The sequence below is a fragment of the Rhinatrema bivittatum genome, chromosome 11 (assembly GCF_901001135.1).
Source record: "Rhinatrema bivittatum chromosome 11, aRhiBiv1.1, whole genome shotgun sequence".
Classification (NCBI taxonomy): Eukaryota; Metazoa; Chordata; class Amphibia; order Gymnophiona; family Rhinatrematidae; genus Rhinatrema; species Rhinatrema bivittatum.
The window spans coordinates 68,442,710-68,456,022 of record NC_042625.1 but is presented as its reverse complement, the minus strand read 5'-3'; the positions used below and the strand labels follow the sequence as shown (position 1 = coordinate 68,456,022).

At 45.1% G+C, this 13,313-nt stretch overlaps 1 protein-coding gene across 1 annotated transcript in view; it reads right to left on the bottom strand.

The window, feature by feature from the left end:
• The window catches only part of LOC115100867 (cytochrome P450 2G1-like), a 39,654-nt gene that overhangs the window by 3,138 nt on the left and 23,203 nt on the right, over positions 1-13,313 (bottom strand). Inside the window, exons 4-8 of the mRNA XM_029619880.1 lie at positions 12,990-13,150; positions 9,920-10,096; positions 4,958-5,099; positions 1,639-1,826; positions 718-859 (exon numbers count right to left, since the gene is read on the bottom strand). Of these exons, the coding sequence (XP_029475740.1) occupies positions 718-859; positions 1,639-1,826; positions 4,958-5,099; positions 9,920-10,096; positions 12,990-13,150 (810 nt within the window). The remainder of the gene's footprint in view (positions 1-717; positions 860-1,638; positions 1,827-4,957; positions 5,100-9,919; positions 10,097-12,989; positions 13,151-13,313) is intronic.

The following is a 13,313-nucleotide window of genomic DNA, read 5'->3' as shown; positions in this document are numbered from 1 at the left end:
TCTCCTGCAATAAAAATCACTGCTTAATAAATCTCCCTCATATCTGGATAAGTTAATCAGATAACTTTACTCCAACCTTGATCGCCCCCAGAATGCCTCCGACTTATCCCACTAACTTTTATCCAGCTGAACGGTTAGCCAGATAAATCGGAGGCAGTCAAAGCAGTGGGAAATTTAAAAGCAGCAGTTTAGCCTGCTTACTCCCAAACTTATAGGGTCATTCATTAAATTGCGATGAGCCGTTATCTCGTGTGTTAGGGCATTATCGCACGCAATCACTCCCTAACGCACAGGATAACTACTGCATCACAATTTGAACATTTAAATTAGGGAAAGGGGAGGAGTTTGGGCGGGGTTTAGGGAAATTAGGGGTCTGTAGCGCTGCTGGCAATAATGTATCACACATTATCACCCACAGTAGTGCTGGAAATAACTACAGCTCTTTCATTGGCACTATGGTGACGATAGTGTGCAGCTCCTTTTTTTATTGCGGCTCATCAATCTGCTATAAATATAAATATAGCGGAATGATGAATCGAGGCCTTAGCTAGACAAATTTGAGTATTTCATCTCCATCTCACCCCCCACCCAGTGTTTGAATACATGTAATGGCAGACTCTGAAGAGCAGGAAATGCCTCCCAGCTTTTTCATGTTCTATATCTCAGTGTGGATTTCCCTTTTACCCATTTCTCGCTCTGGCTTTTCCAGAGAACTACCTGCTGAAAAGGGCATGAAGGCGTCATTCTTCTTAAAAGCACCGTTCTCATCCAAGAAGTGTCCAGGGTCAAAGCTGTCGGGGTTCTTGAACCACTTGGGATCCTTCAGAACTGTAGTCAATGCAGTGATAACCATAGTCTCCTGGAGGCAAAAATTTAAGACATAACACATAAACCAATTGTGTCTGTGGCAAAGCTAGAAATAACTGCACCTGCGGCTCCACTCCCCCTCGCCCTTCCCAACCAGGTTTCCTTCCCATTATGCTAATGCCACCTTCCCTCACCTTGCGGCTCTTAAACTGGGCCTGGCTGTAGCAGTAACAATCAGGGAATGCCAGGACTGAGCCAGCGCACACTCACAAGCCCCAGGACCCCTTCCCCTCTCCCCCTATTAACTATAACAGCTTCATGGCCTTAAGGGAGCTCTGAACGCGGTGGCTGCATTGCTCTCTCCATCCTTCTTATCTCACTGTCTAAATTGGTGCTGGTGCTGAGAAATACAGATGATGATAACACATCTGCAATCATTTTTACTAGAGGGGAATCAGATCCTTCTGCAAATGGTGAATTTAAATAATCTAAAAAAACTGAAGGTTGCATATGAAAGTATTCTACAAACAAATCCTATTACACACTTAGGAGTGAATTTTCCCCAAGGAGATATTAGTTCAGCTTGAACCCAGCTTGTGCTTTATAACTAGCTACCTCCTAAAGGTCACTCCATGTCTGCGTCTGACTCCCTGTTATGTTTGTGCTAATGCACACTGGATTACTGAGAAAATAGAACGACAGCTGGTGGCCAATCTGTATATAACTCTCTTAAAATGATACGTGTTTGTAGGGTTGGGGGAGAGGGTCTTGATGACAGTGGAATTCAATGATTGTTAGCAAGCCTCGGGATTGATCTCGCATGCAGCTGACCTTGGGGATGGTGTAGCCACGGAATTCAATGTCTTGGGTAACAACATGGGGGACGCCCAGGGGAGCAATATCCGCAAAGCGCTGGACCTCATGGATGACAGCATCTGTGTACGGCATCTTGCTCCGATCCTCCACTGCTGGAGCCCGATCCTGTCCAATCACAAGGTCAATTTCCCGCACAACATTTTCTGTAAAAATATATATATATATATATATATATATATCTGCATATAGCTAGGAGGGAGAAATATAGAAAAGTTTGTCTGTACAGGTTGCCCTGCTCTTATTTAACCATGGGTCCAATAAATATTCATTTTCCCACAACTGAAAAACCAGTGAGGGGGCTCATTATCCACTTTTATCACCGCCATTCTTCCTTCTTTTTGAGCCTTCCAAATTTCCCTCCCTCTGACACATTTTGATGAGGATTCAGATCTATCACCTCCTCTCTCCATGGGCTCTCAAACATTGACATGGATCACTTCCCTCACTAACAAATGACTGAAAGTTGAGTCTTTGAAACTGAACACCTCAATGTTGCTTGCATAAATCATCCTTGGTCCCTCCATCCAGGGAACTAGTAGGTAAGGGAAGTATAAGTATGACAAATCCCAGATCTCGGTGACCCCATTGAATCGGAGACTTAAACCGATGTTATCCTAAGCAATGGTATCCCTCAGGAACATCTCTGAAGTGAGACCCTGTGGTGGTTGGGTCCACAGTGTAATTGGGCAGTCTGAGAAGGATCCAGAATCTTTCCTCAGAGAGAGTGGAGAGGGGAAGAGACTAATCAGTATGGGTTGCTGATTAACTGCCTCAGGCTTCAGGGGATGATGATGCCATCTCAATGAAGTAATTTTGTATCTTGGAAGGCATATCACATGTCTATGAACCAGGAGAGGTGCATTTCAGGAATTCAGAGGCAGCAAACCCCTGATAAAGGTCAAAGTGTGAGCTACGACTTCCTAAGGGTTGAAAAGGAGTAGAAAGGAATCTGAGACAAATGGTCAATCATTTTTACTAGAGGGAAATCAGTTCCTTCTGCAAATGATGGAGGAGGACTTTTGTGAAAAATAAAAAACCCTGCAGATTGCACGTGGAAGTACTCTACAAACAAATCCTGTTACACACTTAGGGGCGGATTTTAAGAGCCCTGCTCGCGTAAATCCGCCCGGATTTACGCGAGCAGGGCCCTGCGCGCCAGTAAGCCTATTTTACATAGGCCTACCGGCGCGCGCAGACCCCGGGACTCGCGTACGTCCCGGGGTTTTCGGAGGGGGGCGTTTCAGGGGCGTGTCGGGAGCGTTTTGGGGGCGGGTACGGAGGCGTGGCTACGGCCCGGGGCTGTCCGGGGGCGTGGCCGCGCCCTCCGTACCCGCCCCCAGGTTGCGGCCCGGCGCGCAGGAGGCCCGCTGGCGCGCGGGGATTTACGTCTCCCTCCGGGAGGCGTAAATCCCCCGACAAAGGTAAGGGGGGGGTTTAGACAGGGCCGGGCGGGTGGGTTAGGTAGGGGAAGGGAGGGGAAGGTGAGGGGAGGGCAAAGGAAAGTTCCCTCCAAGGCCGCTCCGATTTCGGAGCGGCCTTGGAGGGAACGGGTTAGGCAGCGCGGCTCGGCGCGCGCCGGCTATACAAAATCAATAGCCTTGCGCGCGCCGATCCAGGGATTTTAGTGGATACGCGCGACTCCGCGCGTATCTACTAAAATCCAGCGTACTTTTGCTTGAGTCTGATGCGCAAGCAAAAGTAGGCTGATCGCGCTTCTTTTAAAATCCCCGCGCGCCAGCGGGCCTCCTGCGCGCCGGGCCGCGACCTGGGGGCGGGTACGGAGGGCGCGGCCACGCCCCCGGGCCGTAGCCACGCCCCCGTACCCGCCCCCAAACGCTGCCGACACGCCCCCGCAACGCCGCGCGCTCCGGCCCCGCCCCCGACACGCCTCCCGACACGCCCACTCCGAAAACCCCGGGACTTACGCGAGTCCCGGGGTTCTGCGCGCGCCGATGAGCCTATGTAAAATAGGCTCACCGGCGCGCAGGGCCCTGCTCGCGTAAATCCGCCCGGTTTTGGGCGGATTTACGCGAGCAGGGCTCTGAAAATCCGCCCCTTAGGAGTGAAATTTCAAAGCACTTACGTGCATAAAAGTACCATATACCATAGCAATTTTCAAGAATCCATTTATGTATGTAAAATGTTTTAAATTTCAGTAACTAGCAATTTTCTAAAGTCCATATATGCACGTAATTTTATATGCAAAAATCCATTGGAGAATTAACTCCAAAGTAAATAAAAGCAGCCAAACTAGGAACATGATCACTGCCTAGTTTGCATTTTTGGAAAAGTATGTAAGGATCTGAATACATCTTCTTCCTCAGGAAGGTGCACTTTGTGTTTTTCTTACCACCTGCACTACATCATCAGCATGACCTCATGCTTTAAAAACTCACATAGCCATGTCTGAGATTCTGCCACTGGATGGCAACACCCAGATCTCTTCTTCCATAAAATTGACACAGGACCAGCCAAACAAGTTGTAAATTTGAAAAGCAAACTTAAATAACAATAAATAAATACTTCTAAGGCCTATCCAGTCTCTGTTCATACTTTCCTCCTGCTGCAATACTGCTAACCCTTCTTGATCTCCAGCTCTTCCTCTCACTTGCTACCACTACTGAAGATCCTCTATGTCTATCCTAGGCTTTTATTATCCTTCACTCCACCACTGCTGAGGGTCCTCTGTGTCAGTCCTAAGCTTTACACATCTCTCCCCTGCCATTACAGATACTCTGCACCAATACCAGACTTTATCTCTTACTCCCCCATCACTGAGAATCCTCTGTGCCCATCTCAGGCTTTACCCCTTTCTCTCCCATTACTGAAGATCCTCTATGTCTATCCTAGGCTTTTATTATTCTTCACTCCATCACTGCTGAGGGTCCTCTGTGTCAGTCCTAAGCTTTACACATCTCTCCCCTGCCATTACAGATACTCTGCACCAATACCAGACTTTATCTCTCACTCCCCCATCACTGAGAATCCTCTGTGTCAGTCCCAGGCTTTACATATCTCTCCCCCAACATTACAGATACTCTGTGCTCATCCCAGATTTTATCTCTGAGAATACTCTGTGCCCTTCTCAGGCTTTACCCCTTTCTCTCCCATTACTGAGGATCCTCTGTGACTATCCCAGGCTTTACCCTTTACTTCCCCATCACTGTGCCCATCCCAGAACATTTTGAATTTTGATACAATTTTTGCATCACCATCTCTGCTAGGTGACTGTTCCATGTATTGCCTGCCTTCTAAATATTTTTTGGCTTTCCACCTTTTATTTCGGGGTACTTCAGGAGAATCAGGAAAGCGTATCTCAGGGTTGTGCTGGTGGTCTCAGTCCCTGCGAAGAACAGATTTAAGGTGCTCATCACCAGATTATCATCATTGAACTCAGAAGCCGGGTTCTGCTTTTCCTATGGAAAGGCAGAGGAGAGCAAAGATTTTCAGTTAAGAAAAGACAAATTTTTACACAAAATTCAGCGATGCCAAAGTTTTATCAGTGACCAAAATTCAAAGTGGTTCACCTTCAATTTTCACAACAAAGTATGAAACTGTGGATGTGCTACATTTCATTATGGGCCTGATTTTAACATGTACGCCCAATTTTATAACATGCGTGTGCATGTTATAAAATCCAGGGTCGGCACACACGAGGGAGTGCACAATTGTGCAACTTGCGCGCGCCGAGCCACACAGCCTTCCTCCGTTCCCTCCGAGGCCACTCCAAAATCGGAACGGCCTCGGAGGGAACTTTCCTTCTGTCCCCCCCCCCACCTTCCCCTCCATTCCCTTACCTAACCCGCCCCCCAGCCCTACCTAAACCCCCCCCCCCTTACCTTTATCCTATAAGTTGCACCTGCCTCCGGGCAGGCGTAGGTTGCGCACGCCGGCCGACGGCCAGCCCGCGATCCCGGGCACAGCTGCAAATGGCTGCTGTGCCTGGAGGCTCTGGTCCTGCCCCCACCCTGCCCCACCCCTTCCCCGTCCCTTTTTTCAAGCCCCGGGGCTTGCGTGCATCGCCAAGCCTATGCAAAAAAGGCTTGTCACACGTAGGAGGAGTTTTAAAGAGTTACACGCGTATATTACGTGCGTAACCCTTTAAAAATCTGCCCCATCTGTTTTCTTAACCTTTGTACATCTACTGTCCTAGGTCACCTAATACATTTACTAATACAAGTTAGTGGCTTAGGAATTTTAATTAATTTAAATTGTTTTTTTTCCCTATTTAGTTAAAGTGTAATTTAAGTAACAAAGGAAACTGCTTCTGTCCATTTCTTTTGATGTCAGAAAATACTTAAGGGTAAAAGACAGCAAATTTTCTTTTGAAAGCCAAAAGAAGTAAAATCATTTTGAGTTTATGGTGGGCTATTGAGGCTTTGAAGTTTCAGGAAAGGGACTCTGCTTTTAGCAAAGGGTCCTATTGCCTGGAAGCCAGTGCTGTGCTATTTGCTGGCCACCACTGCCACTATGAGGACAGAGACAGTAAAGGAGGAAGGATTTTATTATAATAAACTTTTCTTGGTCACTCCATCAGACATTGTTTAATTTTAAACTGGTTAATTGCAGGCTTTTGCATCAGAGCACAGGCAAGCGATACATTATAAGTATGCATCCCTTCAGCCAGTAAAATGTAAGGGATTGGATAGCAATGAAACTTTGTTTAATAAAAAGAAATGCAGCAATGAAGTAATTCCTGTAGCTGAGCTTTTTTGGCTGAAGAGGAAAAAATAGAAAAGGAAGTGAGTTTCTTTTAAATTGCAGGGAGTTTGATGTTTGGTTGCTCTCTTATTCAGTCAGCTGAAACAAGCATAACCTTTTTATGGGTATTTTTTAAAACAAGGGTTATTAAAGTGATTTTCAGATACATTTTTATTAGTTTATTTTCCAGTTGGCTTAACAGTATTAAGATGGTCCTTACACCCTATTAGTTTTAGGGAATAATTGGAAGATTTGTAATGATTTTATTCAGAATAGGGAGGGAATTTTTATTTTAATTGGTGAGGTTTTGGACATTTCCTTCGTGAGGCAAAATTTAGAGCATAAAAATATGCCATAGTGGGTCAGAACAAATGCCCAGCAAGCCCAGTTTCCTGTTTTCAATAATGGTCAATCCAGATCACAAGTATAGTTAGAAATTCCATGCTGCTTACACCCAGGTACAAGCAGTGTTTTTCCCTGAGTCTACATGGATAGTAAACATTTATGCACTTTCTCACCAGGAACACGTCCAAACCTTTTAAACCCTGCTATAATAACTCCCTTTAGCAAATCATCTGGTAATGAATTCTAGAGCTTCATTATACATTGAATGAAAAAATATTTTCTCTGATTTGTTTTTAATGTGATGCTTAGTAACTTAAATAACTTCATGGAGTGTCCCCTAGTATTTTTATTTCTTGAAAGAGCAAACTACTGATTTTCATTAACCCATTCCACTCCACTCATAATTTTAAACACCTCCATTATATCTTTTCAAGTTCTGCTATATCTTTTTGAGATGTGGTGACCAGAATTGCACATAGTACACTAGATGTGGTTACACCATATTCTCCATTTTATTTTCCATTCCTTACCTAATAATTTCTACGGAGTAGGTATTCAAAAGCCAGTTAGATGGATAACTCAGTAGGTAGCCGTCTAAATGGCTAGTGCAGCATATTCAGCCACTTATCCAGCTAAATTATAGCCATATAACTACATATTTGGCTATAATTTAGCCGTATAAAAAGGGGCATTTCAGGGGCATTCCTGGGAGGGGCTGAGATATCCAGCTAAACTAGCCAAATATTGGGTATATCCAGTTAAGTTAGCCGGGTAATATTAGACCTGCTTCCAAGCAGGTCTAAAATTATCCGGCCTAGTGTGACCAGATAACTTGCTACTTAAATGGATATCTTTAAAAGACAGAGAAGTTCAAAAAAGATTAAGGGGGCTATGGCCGGATTTTTTGCCCCCACCCCCAAATTTCGCATATGGCCTGTCAAGCCATGCACGCCCTCCTGAAATATGTGAAGTTGCTGCTCCTTCCCCCACCCTATCTCCCCATCCCAAACCATTCCCATTTCAAACCAGCAGTGGTGACTTCCTCTTCTGCAGATAGTTTACGCTTCCAGCTCTGCTTCAGACAAACACAGCGCTGATCGCTGGGAGCAGGTAAGTTGAGATTTCACTCCTCGCAGAGCTGGTATTTTATTATCTGGAGAAGGGATGGAGGGTCTGGGGGGGGGTTGTGGTGTTCAAACTAATCTATTGATACTGTGATGAGTGGGAGGGGCTGGGGGAACAAAGCTGGAGTCCTACCAGTCTGGAAATGGGAATGGGTTGAGTTGGGTCGGGGAGATGGGGTGAGGGGGCAGCGATCTGCTGACTGCATCAATTTCACATATTTCAGGAGAGGGTGCACGGCTCGATAGGCCATATGTGAAATTTGGGGGTGGGGGGAGAATCGAGCCATGGGCCCCTTAACCTTTTTTTAACTTGTTTGCCAGTTCCAATTAATCGGATATCTTATAAAGATACCGGGTTAAGCTGCAAGTTATCCGGTTGCATGTAACTTTAGGTTCGTATACTCTCCATTCCTTTCCTAATAATTTTTAAAATGTGATCACTTGGGCCACGTAGAGAACTGAAAGTCATCGCATTTTCCCCAAAAATCTTGCAACTGCATTCATTACCCATCTGGACTGCAGAGAAATTCATCTCATCCAGAGCATTTGACAATCACGAGAGATTGAAATGAGAACTCATATGCTAATATTCTGAGCAGAATTTCGATGGGGATTTGGGATCTCATTGCTTGAAATGAGAACTAAGAGATAGGGAGGGGCTTTGGGTTTCTGGTTATAAGTTGCCAAAAAGCTATTTTTTCCTATCTTTTTCAATGCCATAGGTTTCTGTCTCCTATAGAATATGAGTATACATGTGTTATGTTCCTGTGTATGCACTGATTTTGCTTATATTTCTTGTAATAATAATATTTTGTGGGGGGGGGGGGGGTTCATTTTATTTTTTTCTGCTCCAGCCTGTACCCGTCATCCCTGGAAGATCCTGTAGTTGTGTTGGCATGTTAGACATGTCCATTCTAAATCACACGGCTGAGAGCTGGAGTCATTTATGTGGCTTCTCCCATAGGTGGAGATTTACACTAAGACTTTTTTCCCATTCTGTGTCTGTAGGAAAAAGAAATCTTAATGGTCTGTTTTCAAAGGGGCTACCTCCATGGCTTCCAGAATTAGGCAGCTGGATCAGCCCCTTTGAAAACTGACAGGGACTCAGAGACTAAATTTAGTTGGCAAAATTCACTAGACAGCTAAATTTAGCTGCTGTAAATGTAGGAAACAAGAGTAGGGTCAGGTCAAGTATGGGAACTTAGGTGTCCAAACTTAGGGGCAGGGATAGCTGCCCTAAATCTAATCAATTATCCCTGTGCTCCCAGACTGACATTCAGCTCCCCTCCTCATTAAAGTCCTGATCTTAAAGTAAACCCCCCAAGCCAGGGCAGATCTCCCTCCTCCAACCCAATGCAACAGAGACCCTTTAGTGATTTCCCCTCCCTTAAGAACATAAGAAATTACCACGTTGGGTCAGACCAAGGGTCCATCAAGCCCAGCATCCTCTTTCCAACAGAGGCCAAACCAGGCCACAAGAACCTGGCAAGTACCCAAACACCAAGAAGATCCCATGCTACTGATGCAATTAATAGCAGTGGCTATTCTCCAAGACAACTTGATTAATAGCAGTTAATGGCCTTCTCCTCCATGAACGTATCTAAACCTTTATTAGAAGATCCCGGTCTATCTCCCTCCCCCAAATTCCTTCCCCATTCCCTAATTCAATAGGGTTAATGGCCCTTCTCCCCCCCCCCCTCCCCCCACCTGCCAAGATAATCCGAAACCTCTTGGACCCCACTTTCTTCTGTTGTAATGCAGACGCTATGCCATCCCGCCAGCCCCCACCAGCCCCCAAATGCCCCCCCCCACTCCTCGGGAATCTCAGTTTAGAATTACAGAAGTTCATCTATCTTTTCCTGCAGGAAGGACATGATCGCCTTCCTATATTGAGTTTTCACTACTAATTATCTATTTTTCACACTTTTGATTTTTCTTTGGCTTTTTCTGATTATTCGCAGCCACTTGGTAATGCTAGGATGAACAATGACTTCCATTGCAGGGATCACTCTAGCACAGGTCATCGTGTGGGCTGAAAATACCCAAATTGTTATAAAGACCATTACCTTCTGCATTTTAATGAGAAAACAGTCGATAAAATCCCGGGGGCAGTTGGGATCCAGGGACTCTTCATGTACTTTCTTCTTCTCTATGATAAACTCTTTCAAGAGCGTCATGTTTTCCATAATACGCAAATGAGGTCCGGGTATATATTGCATAATACGGGGAAAAAAATTAAAGAGCTGGAAAAGAAAAAAAATAGATTATCACAAATATTTTACAACTCACCATTAATCACATAGGGAAGGGGTGTGGAGGCTTAGACCTCTGGTGGATGGTAAGTCAATAATCATTATTATTCAAAGGTATTTATTGTTTTCATCCAGACAGGATCCCATGCATATTATATAGTTACATTGGTGAATAGATTATATAGTTACATTGGTGAATAGATTAAAAGAAGAACAGAAGCCCATCTACTTCAACCTTCTCCTGATTGCCCAATGTCTCTCTCTATGGGGTATTCCAGAGGAAGACAAATTCCCTTCCTTGCCCCCCCCCCCTCCCCCCGTGCATCTATAACCAATTCTGCACCAGTGAAACAAATTCTATCAAACCCCAAATCTGGCAATCATTTCAGGAGACCCGATCAACATTTTTCCTTAGAGTACAGTTACATCATCAATATCTTTCTCATCTATCCATCCTATTGGTTAAATTGCTTTACAAGTGGTATATTAAATTTAAATAAATTAAAAACTCTAGAAACCAGGATCACTGGATCAGCATGTTTCCTTAGAGCGTAGCTATATCATCATTAGCTTTTTCATCCAGAAACCTGTCCAGTTTACTTTTGAAATGATTTAGTGTCTGTGAGCAAAACTCTCCATGATTTCACTGCTCTTTGGGTAAAACATCTTCCTAGGAAGGCAGTGAAATCTATTGCAATAACCTCAGCTGTATTAAGTTTCCAAGAAGACTGGGGTGACCTGCATGGAGCGGCTATGATTACAGCCTAACAGCGGCAGTACAGCTGCTGCCTTATAGACTCCAGAAAGGTCCTCTCATAAGGCTGGACAGGGCTGTAACTAGAAATGTTAGCACATTGGGCAGACAAGCATACGTTTGCCCCTCCTCTCCCCACTCTGATCCCTGCCTCTCTCTCCCTTCATTCCCTCCACTGATCCCCAGTCCTCCTTTCCTCTCCCTTCCCCCCCCCCCCATCTTTTCTTGCAGCTTTTTTTGTGTGGGCCCCTGATATCTTTCTCTAACAGGATGGCCCCACCTTAACAACTAAATACCACACAGGCTGATACAGTATAGTGCGCTCCGGCAGAGCGCACTGTTAACCCGCGATTGGACATGCGTTTTCGAAGCGCTAGCGTTACCCCTTGTTCAGTAAGGGGTCGAAAACACGTGTCCAACCGCCCCCGAACCTAATAGCGCCCGCAACATGCAAATGCATGTTGATGACCCTATTAGGTATTCCTGTGTGATTCAGAAAGGAAAATGTGCAGCCAAGCCGCACATTTTACTTTCAGAAATTAGCGCCTACCCAAAGGCTGGTGTTAATTTCGGCTGGCATTGGGAAAGTGTACAGAAAAGCAGTAAAGACTGATTTTCTGTGCACCCTCCGACTTAATATCATTGTGATATTAAGTCGGAGGTCCCGAAAGTTACAAAAAGTAAAAAAACAAAAACAAAAAAAAAACATTTTGCCGGGGTCCGGTTTCCGAACCTGTGGCTTTCATCGGGTTTGAGAACCGATGCCGGCAAAATTGAGCGTCAGCTGTCAAACCCGCTGACATCCACCGATCCTGTCCAAAAAGAGGCGCTACCGCCGGGCCTAATTTGAATACTGAATTGCGCGCACAGGTCAACCATTGGGCAGGTACAAACTTAGGAACTCATTCACTAAGTAGGAGTCACAAAGCAGCAGTAAATGGCCCTGCCACTTTGTGAATCCCATGGTGTTTTTTCCTGGGACTGTGGAACCTCCATGACTTAAAGGGTCTGATCAGCCCCAAGTACACCCCCTGCCCATGAAAAAAGGTTTTAAAACCCCAGGGTTCTGCCACCCCCAAATCCCAACCTCTACCCATCAGTGCAAAAATCTGGTCTCCCAAGACCAGGACCCCACCCTCTAGGACCCCCTTTTACTCATTATTTTGTTCTTGGTCATCCAGTGGGGAGCAGAAGTACCCCCCTAAGCTCTAGTCCTAGTGGTGGTCCGTTGCCCCTATCATGTGATGGTGCAGCTGGCACCAGTTTGAAAAATGGCCATTGGCAGGCCCAGAGCCTAGGGAGCACAGGACCACAGGGACATAATAGTGAGTAAGAGAGGGGTCCAAAGGATGGGAGTTCCAGCTTAGGAGGGCCAGATTTTTGCACTGATGGGAAGGGGTTAAAGGCAGGGTCTGTGCCACATTTTTCAAATGATTAAAAATTATTTATTCTGTTATGGTCACCTCCAAGGCCACCACCAAGGGGAGGATAGGTGGTACGGGGAGGTCTATGCAGACCCCCAGAGTGTTTTAAACTGTTTGGAGGGACCTGATTCAGGGCCAATCAGCCCCTTTAAGCCTAGGCCCCAGGAGCATCAGGACATGCATGAGAATCCTGGAGCTTCCGGGGGAAGTTAGCTACAGCTCCAGAGCTAACTCAAGAGTTGAAGCTAGCATCACATCAAATGATGCCACTTGTGATTTTTCTGTTAAGCTGCGTTATTTGATTTGCATCATTTAGGGTATTCATTTAAATATGAATGGGGAGAGGCCAGAATAATGCAAGGCATTTGAAATACCTCACATTGTTCCCCCAATTCGCCATTTACAGTGCGATGAACAGTGTTTATCGCACAGCAAATGGCCTAACATGGCATAGTGAATGAGCCCCTTAGATTGTAAGGCCTCTAGTGGTAAGGAAAAACCTACAGTTTCTAAATATATTCCAAACTGAAGTGTTACAAAAGACGAAAAATAAATTTAAAAAAAAATTATTAAATGTTTATTATGTTCCATTTGTAGTTGATAAGGGAACTATCATCCTTAGAATTGAGTGCAAAGATCTCCCCGTGCCCAATTAAAACATTCTAATTACAACATTACCACCTCTTTATAAAGCTCAGCCCTTTACCTGAGTAAAGGGAGAATCGAGCAGTTTTGAGAATTGATTTAGCAGTTTCAGTAATGCAAGGAATTTCTCATCCTGGTAGTCAAAACGATCCCCGAAAATGATAGAGCAGATAATGTTGGAGATGGACCGGCTGAAGTAGAAGGTGGGGTCGAAGGGTGAGCCTGAAGCAGAGAGAGAGAGAAGGGCATCAGCATTCCTCAGAAAAATACTTATCACAGGATGGGCCATTGTGGGGTCTTCAATTCTAACACCATGAAGTATGAGGGCCATCACAGGAAGCTTCTTGAAGGAGGGGAGATCCTGCATGAGGGGGCATCTGCTGGT